This window comes from Aphelocoma coerulescens, chromosome 2, assembly GCF_041296385.1.
Source record: "Aphelocoma coerulescens isolate FSJ_1873_10779 chromosome 2, UR_Acoe_1.0, whole genome shotgun sequence".
Taxonomy (NCBI): Eukaryota; Metazoa; Chordata; class Aves; order Passeriformes; family Corvidae; genus Aphelocoma; species Aphelocoma coerulescens.
The window spans coordinates 118,871,514-118,890,720 of NC_091015.1; the positions used below are offsets into that span (position 1 = coordinate 118,871,514).

General features: G+C 38.8%; 1 protein-coding gene across 14 annotated transcripts in view; it reads left to right on the forward strand.

Annotated features, from left to right (window-relative positions):
• GREB1L (GREB1 like retinoic acid receptor coactivator) overlaps positions 1-19,207 on the forward strand; it is a 132,558-nt gene that overhangs the window by 86,615 nt on the left and 26,736 nt on the right. For all 14 annotated transcript variants that reach the window (XM_069004581.1, XM_069004583.1, XM_069004582.1 and 11 more), the window contains 10 exons: positions 1,268-1,405; positions 1,728-1,847; positions 3,528-3,665; positions 5,458-5,643; positions 11,248-11,574; positions 12,428-12,556; positions 13,138-13,272; positions 15,190-15,387; positions 16,195-16,375; positions 17,804-17,996. In XM_069004581.1, the coding sequence (XP_068860682.1) occupies positions 1,268-1,405; positions 1,728-1,847; positions 3,528-3,665; positions 5,458-5,643; positions 11,248-11,574; positions 12,428-12,556; positions 13,138-13,272; positions 15,190-15,387; positions 16,195-16,375; positions 17,804-17,996 (1,745 nt within the window). The remainder of the gene's footprint in view (positions 1-1,267; positions 1,406-1,727; positions 1,848-3,527; positions 3,666-5,457; positions 5,644-11,247; positions 11,575-12,427; positions 12,557-13,137; positions 13,273-15,189; positions 15,388-16,194; positions 16,376-17,803; positions 17,997-19,207) is intronic.

The window sequence follows — 19,207 nt, forward strand, 5'->3', positions numbered from 1 at the left end:
TTTATTTGGTATATGCACATGAGTATTACACTTTATACATGATGTATTACATCTGCTATTTAATACAATATATACTGTTATGGTACACAATATTATGCTGTATCTAATAAATCATTAACAGTTATTTGTGTAAAATACCCTTTCCCCCTCCATATTTGTGTGATTTTATTTTGCACTGAAATTTCTTCCCAGCTTTTCAACCACTTCTGTAACTGACCCATGTCCACCATATATGTCCGTACAAAATTGTTGACTCAGAGTACAAATGGGGAGCTAACAATGGGCAAGTGAGGTTACTCATGTTTTGTAATTGGCAGCCAGAGAGTTTTGTGTCAGAATTTATTTGGATGTCTGCAGCTGGAGAGTAGCATTGTTTTAAGCCAAATACCCACATCTCTAACACTTCCTGTTGCAGCTGCCATCAGCAAGCTGCTGCATCATCTCCTGGTGTTGCTCCTGGAATATGTTCCTGGGAGCTAAATCCTTGTGGAGCTGGCTGATATCAGCAAGGAGCTGTAGTTTCCACTGGCTCTGTGCAGTTTATGCCATTTTTTTTTCATTCTGCAAAAACTGGGGTCTGAAAAAGAATGAGAATGAGTTCAGATGAGTGATGGTAACTTCTTGTGATCATCTGTTGTTTAATTTTGTGGCTTGGATATAGCAGATCGTGCTAGAGTGTCAGGCTTGAGGATCACCCTAGGCAGAGGTAGCAAAATTAAGCATGGTTTGCCTCAGTAATGTTCAGGCCATGTACACTTGGCAGCAAACTACCCTGTCGTCCCCTGCCCAGTGTCCTTTGCTAAGGCTTTAGATGAGAGCCCTGTAGTGAATTACTGTGCATGGCATATGGATGACTGGGGGAAAATGATGTAGATACACACAAGCAGCTTAGAAATCTTTACAAATTGAATTCACGATGTCTGTTGCAAAAAAGATTTCACTGTGTAAAAAAATGTGTCACAAATTCCCAATAGTTTTGTGTTTGTGTAATTTTATATTGTACATTGGTGGGGCTTTTTTTGGTTTTTTTTTCTTCCACCTATCTCTCCCCACCTTGAAATCTGGACACCCTTTTTCAAGGCTCAGATTTTTCAATCTGTGCCCAAATGTTTCTCTGCCGAGTACATTTCATGGTTTCTCTGGAGTATGGTTTTTTTCAGTGATGCATCTTGCCCTGTTCTTTTATGTCTGTGTGTGGCTGTATTATTTTGTTTGTTTGTTTTCAAGATTGTCTAAAGCCACACACTCTGTATTTTATTATATTCAGCTCCTCTTTCACTGCGTGCCACGGATGTTGCTAATGGAAACGCTAATGGAGGAAGAAATAACGCATTGAGTTCTACAGTCTCTCGGCCAGTGCCTCACTCAACATCTCCAAGTCCTGGCTGTGCAGCTGGAGACCAAGGTAAAGAAAACCTCTCTGTTCTTTTATTCTAAGCTGCATTGGATGTTGAGCTTGAAATTTGTGATTTTGTTCTTCTTCTGATTGTAGCTGTTCCTACCATTCAGTCTTTACAGATCCATTTGCTTTTCGGCATGACCATTAATGATAATGCTTAACACAGGTAACAATATTTTTCACATCATAGTCTGGTTTCATGTAAATCTAGGTATGAGCCTCTGGTGCTCTGTGATGACCACTCAGCACCAGTGGGAAATGGACTGTGGGCTGGAATTTGGTCATCTGGGAGGACAGGGTTTAGAATTACATTTTCCTTTCCTTCCAGCATCTATGTCCAGCTCTGGACCACCGAAGAAACGTCACCGAGGATGGTCTCCTGGGTCCCCAGTCCCGCCTCCTGGTTTAGCAGTACCTGTCCCTGCAATCCGGCCTTCGACAAGAACAGGTAAAACTTGAATGTTACCAAGAAGTTTTTTGTTAAAGTGTGAACTCAGCCCAGCAGCCCTGTGCTGCACCTCTTATGTGGTACACAGCAAACATAACTGATCTTGTCGAAGTCTTTAAGAACACCATGGAGAGTTTTTCAGGTGCCCCAGAGAAGCACACATGATTACCTGGTCCTTGTTGTTGTAATCTAAGATGTGAAATGGGAAGTAAAACGACTGTGGGAAAGAGAGGAAAGGAAGTTGCAAGTAATATTACTGAAAATACAAAGCTAAAAGAAATCCACACTCCCCCAACTGTAACTCAGTTGTTCCAAAATTGTGCAGGTGTATGAATATCTTTAAAGGATTTTCATTAGCCTTCACCTTGACTTTTGTGTCTCAGTCTGTTATGGGATGATACGAAACTGTACACTCTGTTTCTTCATGGGAAAAACAGCTTTATATAATTTTGGCCTAACAAAGGACACTGATCACCACCATGTCATCTTTAGTTAAAACCAGACAGTGAGACCAAACATTAGCTGTGCATGGAAAAGCTGTAGGAGCTTAATATCATGACATGGAATTCCTTATGAGTACTCACCAATATCCATGTGGATACCTCTGTATTATAACTGTTAATAAAACTGTTCACTATTTGAGTACTTTTCAGTTGTGAGATTGAGCATATTTTCTAAAGGGGAATAAGCAGTAACTTACTCTTCTCTCTATGGAGTGAGCGAATAAGCTCACTTTTTTCATCAAGGGATGAAAAAAGCCATGTTAACATGCACAATGTATTTTTAACTCTGCTTTTGAGGGCTTGGTATGGAGATATTTTTCATCACAGGAGGAAGGGTTAGGTGGTAGTGCAGGCCTGCTTACCTGAACACTTCAAATTGCAGCTTTTGTCAGTTTCTATCTTCAGAAATCTGCTGAAGAGACATGATATAAGGCAATCTCCCCTCCCCTTTTTGTTGAGTTTGTCTCCACTAATCTGCTACCACTGTTGTGTACTCCATTTTCTATGAGTCTTTAGTAGTACTTTTTTCTGTTGGATAAACAGTTTTTCCTGGTAAAACATATGCATTAATTCATCCTGCCTTTGATGTTTTTCTTTTGATGGCATGGTTTGAAAAAGTGGTTGAAAACCACCAAAAGAAGCCTAAGAAACTTGTGAAGCAGGCCTTACTCTGAAACCTGATTACAGATTACAAAATTCTTGCACTTGGTTTCCTTTACTTATCAAAGCTGCTCATGCTCTTTCATGAGTAAAGCCTGATTTTTATCATTGTAGCAACTATCTAAGGGCAGCTTTGAGATTTTGGCCTGCTTTTATTTTTCTTATCTACATATACTGTAGGTTGAAGCAGTTTGTTCTCTTGTATTGAGAGGCAGTATTGAGGGGTGGCCTTTTGGCTTAGTACTTGGCTTTGTTTAAAGATGCATATTCAAACCTGTGTTTTGCTCTCTCATTCTCACCAACAATACAGTGGTCAGAAAAAGTTTTATTTTAGGGGTGGGGCTACAGGAGGATACAGGCTCTTCATTTAAATTACTTAAAACTATAGCAGGAAATGCAGAGACCTTTTGAATTTTATTACAGTTAGTGATTTGCAGTAATTTTTTTCTTATTTGTTCATAAGGCCAAATCACAGTATGAGCCTTTTTAGTAATGGAAGTTTCTCTTTATTTTATAGAGCCTCTTTTGTCAGTCCCAGTTCCTCAATCCATGTTAACTGGAATTTTACAGCCTCAACCCATCCCAGCAGGGGAGACTGTAATAGTTCCTGAAAACCTGCTGAATAACTCGGGAGTCAGACCAGTGATTCTGATAGGTAAGTCTTACACTGGGGAATCAAATGCTGCATTTTGTACTACTCCATGCTCCCCAGGAGAAAGGGGGTTTTATTTATTTTTGCTGGTTCTGGCAACAGTATTGTACTGGTTCAGTACAATACAAAGTTGGTTTGTCACAGATCGTTTCCCTTAGTTGCTCAATATTTAAAACTAAGAGTCAGGCAATTTTTGGAGAACCTGATTTGCAAAGAGGTCACCACTAGGTCAGATTTATGCAGAACCACTGGCCAAATCTAAGTTTTATACAAATAAGATTTTTGTAAAACCCAAGAAGAGAAATATTTCCAAGTAATGAAAATAGCTTTCCGGTATAAACAACTTATAAACTAAGCAAATGTTTCCTGCAGGATTTATAGTTCAGATCTTGAAGCCCCAAAATTCTACATGAGAACCAGAAAATTGATTTGTAATGACTAAACAGAAGTAAATCATGTTAACTTTTTGTCATTTATAGTCCATAGTTCTTGTAAGCAATTGAGATAACAGATCAGGCTTCAGGCTTTTAAAATCCTTTAGCTGTATAAAGTACATTGTTAACCCTTAGAAAGACATTGCTTTTACTTAAAGAGTATGACTTTCAATGTGAATATTCCTTTCAACCTGAGCTATTTGGGCATACTGTGTAAAAAAAAGATGGGTCAGCTAATGCTGCTGAAATTTCAATGAGTGATTTTTTTTGACTCTAAACTTCCTTTAGGTCCAGTGCAGTGTAGATGGTCATATAAAGTAGCTTCAGTATCAACAGAACATGCCTATCAGTACAGTCCATGAAATAATTTACCATTCCTGGAGAAATGGAGAAGTTCTCCAAGTCCTCACTTGCACAGATAATTTTAGTACACACAATTCCTGGAGAATTAACAGTGCCATCTACACCAGTAAATCTGTCAAGGATAGGGTTACGCTTCTGGTTTGTTTTGCTTGGTGTTTTCTGGAAGCCGATTATAAAGCTCTAGCGTGCTGCTCTAATGGTTTTCAGAGAAACACTTCCTTATTAAAGATGAGGGTGCCTACAGCCATCAGCTTAAGTGCAAATTGAATGCAGCCCTTAGGCTCTTGGAGAGCTGCCATTAAGTCCTCAGTCAGGCTAAATGTTAGTGGCCCTGAGAAACAGCATCCTATTAATAGTACAGAACCAGATGTACCCAAAAGGATGGATTTGGCAAAATCTCTGTGGAAATGGTTTTTTTGAAATGAAAAACAGTCTGAAGGAAAAGAGGAGTTAGCCTGTGCTCATGTGCTTTACCTTACAGAATAGCATATTTAGTTGTCGATGTTTATTTTATTTGTTTATGAAAACTGAATGGAAAGGTGGCAAAAAAGTGAAATCAATCACAGCAATACCACAGTGGCTGAATCAATGCTAACGTGACTTAATGCTGCTTTTATAATGTTAAGATTAATGTACTTTTACTTTCATTGATTTTTCTTCTTTGTACACTATATTATAGAGGATCTGTTTTTAAGGGTCAGGCTAAGACCCAAATAGATAATATTCTCATCTGTATTTGGATAACAATAATTATTATGCTACTGGCATGCAGTTAGTGATAGTTCTTGCAAATATATGTGATCACTTGTAAAGCCCAGCAGAGGATCCCTGGCCTATCATTTATTTTTTAAGCAGTTGTGATGCCAAAACCAGTCATTGATGCAATGTATTTTGCCAGACAGCTTTAAGAAGAAGTTTGGAAATGTATCATTGTGGAAGATTCCATGTAATGGCAAATTTTATGAATTTATGGGGGGTTTTTGTTTCTTTTATCATAGGCTATGGCACTTTACCTTATTTCTATGGAAATGTTGGTGATATTGTTGTAAGTCCGTTGCTGGTGAACTGCTACAAGATTCCTCAGCTGGAAAACAAGGATTTGGATCTCTTGGGTTTGTCCAGCAGTCAGCTGCTAAGTGTGGAGAATATGATACTTTTAACTATTCAATATCTTGTCCAACTAGGTAAGCAATTCGTCATAAGCACTTGGTTTTATTTGTGACTGTCCTTTTTTCTCCATACCTTCTTTATGTCCCTTTTAGGGCCAATTTTCTGGCTACTTTTGTGGCTGGAAGAGGCAAGTGGCTCCATCTAGTGTGTGTGACTTTGCCACTTCGTTCCTGAAACGGAAGAAGTGAATTTAAAGGCTGATACTGCTTCTGCTCTCCATATGGGGATTGACCAGGTCACCTTTGTGAAATGGATTTGCAATGCAGATAGCTCATTTGCTTAGGGTATCAAACCATCAGTTATCACAGCCCTTTCTAAGGACACTCGGTCTGTTTTATTCAGTTTTGTGACAAACGCTGGCAGATGTGTGATGGTTGTCATTGTTTTGGTGACAGCACTGTTTACATGAAAACCACATTTGTTATTCAGACTAAGGCAAGTGATTCAGTGAATATCTCATTCTTGTAAATGTTTTTAAATGGACTTTTTGCAAGTTTGAGAGCAAACAAGCAAGCCACATTTTTTTTCTCTAATTGCAGGTCCAGTAATTTTCCCTACCTTAGAGTAAAAAGAGCAGTGGTAACAGCAAGGTTTTAGAAGTTAATAATGGAGGATAGTGTTGGGAAACTTCCATGGCAGTCTCACCCTAACTTTTGTATTTGAAAACATGCTACTTACCATAGAGGAATGTGAAGTTACTTTTGGGAAGAGCACAGTGCATCTGTTATACATAATGGTATGAAATATGCAGGTGTTCCAAAAGCAGCACAACTGCTGATAACCTTACAATTTGGGGAGCAAATGTGCTCCGTGCAGGTTTCACCCCTGAGTGCTTGCACTTTCCTTCCTGTCTCTTACAGAGCTGCAGCAAACCATTTACTCTCTAAGTGACCTGTTAGCTTTATTTATCATTCTGTGCCTCAGTAGTCCACTGAATGCCTTGTTTGAGCTGACAGAGGGTTTCTTAATTTTTTAGAGGATGTTTTTCTGTTACCGTCTTTCTGTGGGCTTAAATTTGTTATTTGACATTTATTGGGAAGTTTGTGGAGTCTGCATGTTAAAACCATGTGCTTCACACAGTTCTGGATTGATAGAGGAAGTTTGCAAATTTGTAGCCAGCTGATAACAGCATTTCCAATTAATTAAAAAGAAACTATTTATTGAAGCTTGTGAGTCAGTGAATCACACTCTATGAACAAGTCTAACTTCAGATGGATGCAGCAGGTCCATACTTGCTGCAAACTAGAGGAGGCTTCATGCAAAGCTTCTGTAGCTGAACTGTGTTTATCAAGCACTGTGCCTTCAGCGTAAAGCAGTTCCCTTATTAGCAGGTGTTTAGTTTGGCTTTTGTTCTTAGCTGTGCAAAGCTGAATAGTTTCCTATTTGACCTTATGTGGAGATGGATGTCAGCACTGTAAGATGAAAGAGCCTAATGAGGAGAAAACTAAAAACATTCTGTAGAGGAGGGGATCAAAACATGTTGCTGGTTTGAATATTGTTGTAAACTTAAAACTGTTGGAATTGTGACAGCTGCACTGAACTGTAGCCTTTGTCCCATTTTGTTAAATCAAAGCAGATTAAAGATGATGGGAGGGCAGCCAGGTTCAAAAGTGTTTGACAAGAAGAGACAAATGCACATATAAATTAACAATTTATTCATGTAAGCCTCATTTTTTTCTTGAGAAAGTAGGACTAAAATGTTTTTCTTTTCTCCAGAGTATATTGCAAAAGAGTAAGATAAAGGCAAAGATAAAAAAGTAGGCAAAAGCATGAAAGACAGAGTCTTGCCTAATTTTTTTCAGATCTCACTGCTTGTACAAAATATATTCCACATGACTGTGATCACAGATGATAAGAATATTATCTATGGAAATGCTCAATTTTTGAAAAAAATAAAAGGATATAGCTGAGAATTCCCATCAGTTTTCTTGTAAAATTATGACATTAATTGTAGGATGATGCTGTTGTGTTTTCAGAAGTCAGCTGAGCAACTCATGATGATATTACAAATCAAAGCAAAAAAACCAAATGCATTTCTGATACTTTAAACCTTCTATGAAGACTATACATAGTTAAACCTGTGATTGCGAGCCATAGCGTTGCTATAAATAAATTCCACTGACTGTGATAAAGGAATAAGTAAAAAAAGATACAGGAATGAGTTTGATTTTAGTGGGCTTTTTTTAGTCTGCCTCCTGGACTTACTCGGATTTCACATTTGTTATCTTTGGCAGCATTCATGGTGAGGTATTCTCAAGCTTTTTTTTATACATCAGAATGCCCATATTTGCAGTATGGGTTACATTCCATCATCTGTAATTGTCAGCTTTTTACAATTGCACTGCCATTTCTACAAACACAATCTCAGCCTGTGCAGTGCTGAGGTGGTCTGTGTTCTGGTTGAAGGAGACTTCTGGACCCTTTGTTATACCACCTGCTTAGAATTCTGAAATCATTCTCCCTTCTCTCTTGTTGTGGTACATTTGAATCATTTTGACTATATATGTTGTATGCTGTGACACCCAGAGGTGTTTTGTAGTTTTAATATCCAAATGCACATCCAGACTCAAGGCAAGAGCAAGGCTTTGTCTTGAGTGGAAGGGATGGTCAAAAGCTCAAAGCAAGAGCTTATTCCAGCAATTCTCCTGTCTTAGATGGTTGGAGAAGTATTCTCTGTGGGATGCACCCCAAAGTTTGTCTACCCAGAAATGAGTGTCATCCAGAAATGGATGACATTTGAATATGTTGACTTAAACTGTTCAGAATAATAGAATAAAATCACAGCAGCATAGAATCATTTAGGTTGAAAAAACCTTTAAGATCAGTGAGTCCAATCATTAACCCAGCACTGCGAGCTTCACTACTAAACCATATCCCCAACTGCCACATCCAGGTGTCTTTTGAGTGCCTTCAGGTGTGCTGAATACACCACTTCCCTGGGCAGCCTATTCCAATGCCTAACCACCCTTTCAGTGAAGAAATTTATCCTAATATCCAATCTAAACCTCCCCTGGCACAACTTGAGGCCATTTACATCTGTCCTGTCACTCATTACCTGAGAGACCAATCCCCACCTGGCTACACCCTCCTTTCAGGTAATTGTAGAGAGCAATGAGGTCCTCCCAAGCCTCCTTTTCTCCAGGCTAAACAACCCCAGCTCCCATTTTCAATAAGACTTCCAGACCCTTCTCCAGCTCCATTGCCCTTCTCTGGACACACTCCAGCACCTCAGTGTCCTTCTTGGAGTGAGGGGCCTGGAACTGGACACAGTGCTTGAGGTGTGGCCTCACCAGTGCCGAGTACAGGGGGATGATCCTGCCCTGGTCCTGCTGCCCACACTATTGCTGGTGCAAGCCAGGCATTGGCCTTCTTGGCCACCTGGGCACATACTGGATCATGTTCAGCCAGCCATCAACCAACACCCCCAGGTGCTTTTCCACCAGGCAGCCTTCCAGCCACTCTTCCCAAGCCTGGAGCACTGCATGGGGTTGTTGTGACTCAAGGGCAGGAATGGCGCTTGGTTTTGTTGAACCTCAGACCACTGTCCTCCGCCCATCCATCCAGCCTGTCCAGATCCCTCTGCAGAGCCTTCCTGCCCTCTGTCACCTTCAAACTGCCTAAGGGTGCTCTCATACAGAATCACAGAGTATTCTGAGTTGGAAGGAACCCATAAGGATCATCGAGTCCAACTCCTAAGGGAGTGGCCCATATGGAGTTTGAACCTACTACCTTGGCATTATTAGCACCACGCTCTAACCAACTGAGCCAATCTCACTCAATCCCCTTGTCCATATCATCAGTATAGATATTAAACAGACTGGCCCAAACACTGAGCCCTGGGGAACACCACTTTTGACTTGACACCAACTAGATGTAACTCATATATTAATATTTTATGACATTGCTTATTTTGCAGTTTTGTTTTTGAAGTCAAGATGATCATTTGCATGCTCATTTCTGTAGAGAAGCTTCCATATATTCCCTTTTAACATAGACATATTTTTTTAGGAAATGGTTCACAATTAAAATCAATATCTATCCCTTTGTCTTACATCTCATCTGATATTAGTTCCATTATTTTTCTGGATAGTTGTGAAGAAAGACTGCCATACTTTCTTATAAGTAATCTGAGTGAAATTCTGTGTATTCTCATACTGAGAATCTGCCCTTCTATTTGTACAATTATTTTAATCTTCTTGGATTAATGATGACCCTTGTGTTTAGAGCTTGTCTCCTAAGTAGCCTCCCTCAGTCAGGAAAAGTTTGCTTTTATTTCTCTTAGTGGGTAGCATCATTTTCACAGGTTGATATATTTTAGGTCAACTTTATTTCTGCAGAGGAACGTTCTTCTCTACTGATAAATGTCGAGGGTTTTTTTTTTAATTCTGAGATCTTCAAGGACCTAGAATGCGTGATGCTTTCTTAGAAGGGAAAAGAAAATGCATTTCCAAAAGAGAACTCTAAAAGAGAGAATTATGCCCATGCTGTGTTAAATTTGACTCATCAGAATTTTTCAGTTTGCATCAAAAATGAAAACAGCCTTGCACTTACAAATCCATAGTTGTCTTACCATTCTAAGGTAATTGGCTGGTGGCACCTTCCATATGTTACTTCTCAAAAAGGCAAAAATGACAACAGGTGGCAGTTTTTACAGATTCTCTGCTGTGGGTTGTTTACCCATGCCCTGTTTCTCACACAACCTTTCTGTTTCCTGGCCTGGAAAGAAAACATAAAACCAAACCCAGTATTTCACGTATCTCTGATATTTAAACCCCCCTGTTTTGTCATAGAAAAGCAAGCTGCTGAAGTGTGAAGCTGCCTCCTTTGGCACTGATACGAGATCTTGGCAATATAAGCTATGGTTACTTTTTACTCTCTGTTCATGAATGTTTTTAACTGTTCCTGAATATGTTTGACAATGAGACAAAGCTAACTGAACAGAATGTTAATTGAAGTTCAGTTGGAGGACTGATGCTAAGACAGAATGGTTTATATTTCTGTTTTCCAGTTCAAGTTGACAGTACAGTTTACAGGGTCTGGGGAACGTAGATTTAAAGTTGCATGTTCTTATTTATGTTAGGTGCTTGCAGATTTGCTAAATTAACTTAATTAACTAAGGAAGAGGTTAGAAATGTTTATTTGCGTCCATGCTTGGTTGATTAGTATGCATGATGAGAAAAAGCAAAGCAAAAGGCACTTAATAGGCTTTGTCAAGCTGCATGGCTGTTGATTAGGCTAGAAGGATAAGCATTTTGGTTTTCTGCTGCAAAAACATATGGCTGCATGCTTAATCCTTCTCTTCCAGGCAAAAGGCACATATTTTCCCACTCCCTTGTTTGTCCCACCAGTTGCTGAAGGTAGGAAAGCTAGGAGTGAGGTGGAATACCTCATTGTTTAGAGGGAAAAAAAAGCACAATGGTGGAAGAGAATGACTTCTAAAATGAAAAAGCAAGAATAAGCCATGTGGGTAGATATCCACTGAGCAGCAAGTGTTTTTTTTAAATATTAAAAAATGTGGTGAAGGAGCTTGTCAGATCAAGACAGACATGTAATTGTTCCTGGTTCAATAACATTTTTATATGAAACACTGTTCTTCTGTTTGTTTGTTTTCATTATAGGTCCTGACCAGATACCCCTGAGGGAAGAATTTGAGCAGATCATGTTGAAAGCTATGCAGGAGTTCACTCTGAGAGAGACATCCTTGCAAATGAGTGCACAATGTATCTCTGTGTCACCAGGTCAACTCCCTTGGCTTGCCAGGTTAATTGCTAGTGTGTCCCGGGACCTGGTGCATGTGGTTGTCACCCAGAATTCCCTGGCAGAGGGCATCTCAGAGACCTTGAGGTCTCTCAATGAAATGAAACATCAGCAAAAGCTTCCAGATTATGTAGTTGCCATTTGCGCCTCAAAGATTAGGGGAAATGAATTCTGTGTGGTGGTTCTAGGTGAGTATATTTGCAGACTGCTTCAAATGGCAATGCCAGATTAATTTTCTTGAGTTATTGATCCAGTTTTTAAATCCCTTTTGTTCTTTTTATTCTCCTTTGTATTGTTGCACTGCAGTGTCACAGTTTACTGTATTTTCAGCAAGACTTGGAGTACTGAGGTCCATGAGGATCTAGAAAAATATCTTTATGCTAGTCATTACTACTATTTGAGAGGCCTGAGACTTTACTATTTATGTGATTACCTTAGAAAATATCTTGAAGTGACCCAGTGGCATAATAGTTGGTTTGTCTTTGTTTCATGTAACAACTGCAATATTTTATGTGGCAGAATCTTCTGCAACCTGCTTAAATCAGAACATGCTTTTCCTCCTTTTTATCCTTTTTATTCTGCACTGGTGACTGGCTGTGATGTTTTTGTGTGAATGAGTGTGTCTGGATGGAAATGAACTTTGACTAATCATCTTTCCTTTGTAGGCAGATGAATCAGTAATGCCATTTTTTTACTTTTTTTACCTTTTTTTCCCCCACACTAGGGATAATTACTTTTTCATATTTACCCAGAATCCTCCATTTCATCTAAGGTACAAATACTTGCTTTGAATATCATTTGTCATGCAAGTATGCAAAATGATATGCAATTGCAAAGAACCTGCTAAAATTAGTTATATCAACTAATTCTCCAGTCACTAGTGAAGTAGACTTGAGAGACTGCTCTCCCCATCTACTGGGTAAAGGCAGTGGAGATCCATGATTGAAGATCAGAGTGCCCCACACTTCTAAGATGTAAAGGTTGTGTTGACAGTAAACTGTATTAAGGTTTGCTCTCACTCTTTTCCCCTCTCTTCTCCAGGTCAGTATCAATCTCGGGCACTTGCAGAGAGCATGCTCACCACCAGTGAATTTTTAAAAGAGATCAGTTATGAGCTCATCACAGGGAAAGTTAGTTTCCTGGCATCACATTTCAAGAATACGTCTTTAGGTAAGTGATTCTAAGAAACAGAAGTTCTAGCAAAGACAGTCATCTCTTTAGGGTTGGTGTATCTCCTTTTCAGCAGTTAAAATGCACATGAATACATCTCTGCTCTCTCCATTGAGAGGCACTCTCTTCTTCTCTCCATTCCTTGTGTCTGATAGAGAGTTTGTCTCCTTCACCTGTGTGGTGGCAGTTCATAACCCTCTGGCAAAACATTTTTAACACTGTCTCCGCTGTTAAATGTAACGGCAGGGTACTCATAAGTACACAAATGTTTTCTAGTTTGCACCTTTAGCAAGGTTTTAGAGGTTGTTTTATAGTGTTTCTTTGTAATCATCAGATGTCACCAGTAGCTGTAAAGCCACAGAGCTGAAATTATACAACTGTGGTTCCTTTTTTTTTTAATTAATCCAATTGGTAAATCAGTAGATAAAAGTATTCTCTTTCTCTCTCTTCCCTGTATCTCCAGCCCCTTGCCCCAGTGCAGATTTGACATCAGCTATATGAGAACATGGGTGTATGTAATGTTCGATGTCGTTTGTCTGAAATGGTTTCCAGATAATTTGGTGTTGCTAATTCCTATCTAGGTGATGATTTGGACAAGCTGCTGGAGAAGATGCTACAGCAGCGAGGGGAAAGTGTCATTATTCCTTTTAATGGAGATGTTAGTGAGTGTGTGTCATCTCAGGAGGCAATTGCCATGGTTTCTACACAAGAACCAGGTAATTTTTTTTACGTGCAAGATATGGAATAAGTGTTAAATGTCAAATTTAAATGTCAAAATGCATCCACCTCAGAAGAATCTGAGGACACATTTGCAGTAAGTGTGCCAACCTTAAAATACTAATACTGCCAGCTAAATGTAGCAATACAGCAGTTTCTCAGACAGAAAATCTCTGTAATAACTTTTTTCCCCTGATGTTTTTATATTTTCTAAGCTAAAACATGTGATTTTCTGTTAGGCATCAGGCCAAGCAGAGAAGATGTTTCTTTGTAACACTGGCAGTGTGGATTCATCTCATCTTTTTTGCACCGAAAAAAGGAATGTAACCTTGAGTTTAAGGCAGAGAGGAATTGTGTTCTCCTGATTTCCTCAGGTGTCCTCTTGCCTGGTAATATGCATTAGAGACTTGTGCTCTGAGGCTTGAACTTTTAGGGAATGTGTTTTAAGATCTTGGACTGAAAGTGCCTGGCAAGTGTAATCCGTAATTTGTTGATCTGAGATATGTCTTATTCAGCATAATGTGATAAGATGCTTAAGTGCAAAAGATAAGCTAGGATTTCCTGTCTGAAATTGCTAATTTCCAGAATTATTTAGCTATTCAGAGTTCTAAACATACTTTCCCTTTCATATCACAATAACAACAAAAAGATACATTGAGCTGTTGTGAACACTGAGATTCTTTCAGGTCTAGTAGCAAAGCAAATTCAATCTCCGGTAAAGCTTTTTTCTGTGAATGAAAGGTATGCTCTTAGTTCATATTAGTTAACTTAAATTCATCAGTTTGGTGTTATATCTGAATGAAAGCAAAATGGTTCATTGTCTCCACATGGATCAGGAGATCCAACTAGAAGGGCTGCCAGGCACTTTATTCTGGCACCCTCAGGAGTACAAGTCAAAGTCTTGAGCTTCCTCAGGGGGTTAATTTGAAGGGAGAATAATCTTTAGATTCTGGGGGTTTTTGTCGTCTTACTGTGTGCTTTTTTTTAAACCTTCATATTTTCTCAAACAATTATTCTGAGATCATTTTGTCTTTAACATATGGCTGTACAGTGGTTGAAGCTATTGAGAAACTGCCTGAATAAAAAAAATAAAGAAGTAAGTCTCCTAGGCAGTGAGAGAGAGACCTTTCTTCCCTAGCAGATCTACTGAAATGGACACGGGGGCACATTTGGACAGGAGATAAGTACATGTGTGCGCACACACACACAAACGTGTCCCTGTATAAAACCAACACAGTAGAAAAATGCCATAAACAAAAACTGTAATACCATTATAGGATTTAATCTGATAATCTGCAAGTTGAAAATACTCAGTGGTTAACGAAGCATGGGTTGTTGGACATAGAATTTACTTAATGGAAATACTGAAATGCAACCTGCTTTTTATTTTGAGGAAACATGAGTACTCTGGTCAGTCTATCAGTTCTCTGCATTTAGTGTTACACAGAGGTTTATAAAGTCTCAATAAATCTGAGTTTCAGGAGAACATTAGAGCTCTGTACCTCTCTCTCTGCTCTTTTTATCTATGTACACATGCACATCTTTATATATATGTGTGCATGCATATTATGTATGTGTTGGTTCATTTAACAGAACGCATTTCACTGTGCTGGCTTTGAGGTTTCCTTGGGTTGCACTGTTAAAAATCCTTAAAACACTTAGGGCACTTTAAAAATGGACAGTGCTGTACTTGAGGTCATCTGATATATTGCCACATTTTGATCAAAGAAAGAAAGTTGGCATTTGTGATCTGGACCCAACTCTCCAGAGTGTTGAGATTTGTTCTGGTGAGTGATTTTTTTTTTCCTGATAATAGAGGGTAGGCTGTTTGGAGGGTCATGTTTTGCTGGGGGGGTGGGAAAGTAAACATGTTTCTTGTTGTGTTTTGTTTTCTTTTTCAAACAAACACACTCTAGATTTGGATGTTGATACCTTCCACATTTACCAGCCACAGCTCACAGTTGCCAGAAAGCTCTTGTCCCAGGTTTGTGCTATAGCAGACAGTGGCAATCAGAGCCTGGATCTGGGCCACTTCAGCAAGGTGGACTTCATTGTAATAGTGCCCCGTTCAGAAGTCCTTGTGCAGCAGACCCTTCAACGGATTCGACAGTCAGGTAAAAGGGAGGGGAGGGGAAACAGACTGATAAACCAGAGTATGTGATGTGATTGCATCATTACTGGTATAAGGGGAAATGTAAGTTGCTCCAACTAATCTTTTGTCCTCATGGTTTGTGTTTTATTTTACTTTTTTAAAAAATAGTTTTACAAAATCATTAAGACCCTGGAAAATACATAATTGACCCACACTTCAGAGTAGTTTATTCCTGCTTCTTTAATTCAAATGACGTTCAAAGTCATAGAGATTGCACCATGCTTACTTTATGAATATGACAGCAATACATCTTTACAAAGACTGGTTGTATTGACACAAATGTTGAAGCAGGGCATGAAAAATATGATATGATATGATATGATATGATATATGATACTAGTGAAAATAAATTTTATATAAATTAATGATTTTTTCAAAGGAAAGGTCAGGATAACTTTTTCTGATTCAAACAATATATTAGCTTAATGTGGGCAAGTTTGGCCTAGGATCATGGAGCATAGCCAATCGAGTGCTGCTTTGGAAATCTTTGTGGAAGCCTGATTCCCCCCCCCCCCCTCCACTTTTTTGATAATGTGAGAAGTTTTTGAAAGGATTTCAGGCACTTTTTGGAGGAAATCCAGAAGCCAAGAAGCACATTTTTGCCTCCATTGTGAGAGAAATTGCATTTGGATAATCATCTTTGTACTGGGGCCTATCAGTGGTTTGGCTAAGTCCTGACACCGGCGGACAAGCTGCAACTTCCCAATGACCATCCATTTTTGGATGCACTCAAAGGAAAAGATTTTTGTTGTATTCTTCTTTCTGACAGGTGTGCTTGTGGACTTGGGCCTAGAAGACAATGGAACAGCGTATCAGAGAGCTGAGAAATATGTGGTTCGGTTGGACAATGAGATCCAAACTAAATTTGAAGTTTTCATGAGGCGAGTGAAGCAGAACCCCTACACGCTCTTCGTGCTGGTTCATGACAATGCCCATGTGGATTTAACAAGGTAGCTGCTTCAATCTGCTGAAGGAAAACCATCCTCTCCCAGCATCTTTCCATTAGGTTTTTCAAAAGGTTTACCATCTTAGACACCTATTGCTTTCTCTAGGCATTTTTAAGGCATTTTGTGCCTTACAATCAGAAATAATATCTTTTGGTTGCCCGTGATATTTGTTAACTAATTCTGATTCAGCTGAAGGTAGGTGAGACTAGTTTCAGGTTTTTGGATGCCTAACAGGACTGTTTTAAGGGTTATATGCTATGGTGCTGAAACTGAGGGGAAAATGCTGAATTTTGCAACTTTCTTTGTTCTTCTTGTCTTTTTTTCCTATTCGTATCCTTTTTCTGTACTCAAACCCAAATGTCTCCAATGTTCACAAGCTGATTGTGCTTTAGTTCATATTTTTATCCCTGATAATTATGTTGTTTGTGATATGAGAAAGCTTACATACATTTAAGTCTGCATCATGTGAAAGATGCCATAGCTGCTGTAAGAAAAGAGTTTGAAAAAACAGCTATATTGAATTTGGACAGCTTTAGGTCTAAACGCAACATGTACATACATGCAAAAACATCTCTTCACACTGAATCAAAAACTTCACCCTGAAAGAAGAAAGAAATAAATAAAGCTGATTATTCTGCTCTTGTTCCATGAATAAGCTAAGGAGAATAATCTTAATGTGGTCTTAATGTGGTGTGTAAGGTTGTGGGATTCATTTCAACATCAGAAATAATGAAAAGTGTCTCTGTCCATGGCAGAGGGATTGGAACTAGATGGTGTTTAAGATCCCTTCCAACCCAAACCATTCTATGGTTCTGTAATAAACAAAATACTTTCCTTGAAGGACAGCTGAAAATAGACAAAAGCAACATTATTTCTACCTGGTCTTCCCCATCACATTTTTTATTACTGTCTTTGCTATACTTTGAATTTGGAATTGCTGAATATATGGAAGTGAAGGCAATGCCAGGAGCTGGAAATCAGAACATCAGCAGACTTTCAGGTCTTTTCCCCAGCCTTTTACAGACTTTTTGTTTCAGTTGGGAAAAGCCACTGGATTTTGTAAAATTGCTACTGTGTCCTATGACCACAGCTCATGGAACAGTGCTTCCTAATGAGAGGGATTTCATCAGCTTTGGCTTATTTTTGGTTTCCTCCATCTGATTCTTTTTTTAATTGTCACACTAATCCACCTTCTCACTGTCAACAGTTTTTGATCCTTTATTTAGGTGTTTGTTGTTTTTCCTTGTTCTCCTGAGTTTACCCGCAGAGAACAGTCAAATGTTTTTTGAAGTCTTTTACGTTTCCAAAGAGATTTTTTTGAGCTACGATCCTCTGTGTCATGGTCATTTAGAGATTTTTGTGCAGGAAGAGAATAATCCATTGAATTTCAGGATGTCAGTAAGGCAATTCTTTGCATTCTTATTTCTGCAGTGCCATTTCAAGTTCCCTGTCACATGGTGAGCCTAATCATGGTCTGGCTGATAGAGTTATTAATTGCAGGGAGGTGCTTGAAGCATTCAACCTCCTTGTTCTTCAGGTCAGCTCTTTTCCTTATGCCCTGCAAACACAGCAGTCCAGGATCAGCTCTAGCAATGAGGTACATTGGATACAATCTGACACTGTGGTAAGTGTTTAACTGTTAATTTTAACTGTGAATTTTAATGTGGAATTCACACCTAACAGAATCTATAAAGTGTCTGTGTTAGGAGGGAGCTCTTCCTCTGCTGGAGTTTATTCTCTCAGATTCCAGATGGACAGCCCTGGGATACTAATGGTAAAGGTAGCATTGGTATTTAGGACCAGGAATTACACATTTTTCTTTGTCCAGTCATGTACAATGAGAAACTACTTTCTGTGCTCTGGTCAGACAAAGCTATGTAAACATGCCATAAAGCTCCAGACCTGGCTTTCCCTTTTCAAGCAGTCTGACTTTTGACTGTAAGTTACATGTCACATAGCCTGTCAAGTCTGTTCATTACTTTCCCAGTCATAATTAAAGTTGTGTGCTAGGTGAACAAGTTTTGGTATAGTAGGTGCTGTCATTGTGCAGAGGAAAAATCCTTTTGGATATCCTCCACTATTAACTTTTTTCATTGTTTCAGCCAGCTGATTCTGAAAACGTTTTGGATAAACCTGCTTAAAAATAGCATTTTCTCCTATTACTTGTTTGGTATATTTATATCAGATTTGACTTAGTTTCTGCAAAGTGTCTTAACGTGGGAGCTGTAAAAAACAGTTAATGTAAAATGAGGGAGTGAATGAATATTCTAAGTTTGCTTTTTGGTTGATTGTTAATATAAAACATGTGGTGACCTTCTGTATAATGGTCTAGACAATTTTTTGTTTCCCAAAAGTAAAAAAATTAACAACTTTCAGTCTTCTGATTAAAAGAATAACCCACAAAAAAAGGGGAGACTGTAGATGATTAATTACATTCCTAGAGATTACTGCTGATGTAAATGCACTGGAGAACACACTGTCCTCCCATCAAAGGCTTACGAAATTTGAAACACAAATATTCTGCCTTTCTGAAAGCTGTATGCAGATTTATATTCTAACAAAAAAATTCTTTATTTCTGGTTTCCATTAGAAAAGTATGTAGACTCTGACAATCAAGAACAACTTTGGAAATTAATAGTCCTTCTCTTTTCAGAGTAGAACCTGAAATAGAAATGAGATGACAGGTGTCAGTAGATATAAAGCCAGAGACAGGGAGTCAGAAAATAATTAGCAGGATTCTAGAAGCCCCCTGCAGTCACAGGTAGGAGATATACTGAAAAATTTGCAAGGACCTACACCTATCTTTCCTAGCTGTAGGCAAATAATAAGTTAAGT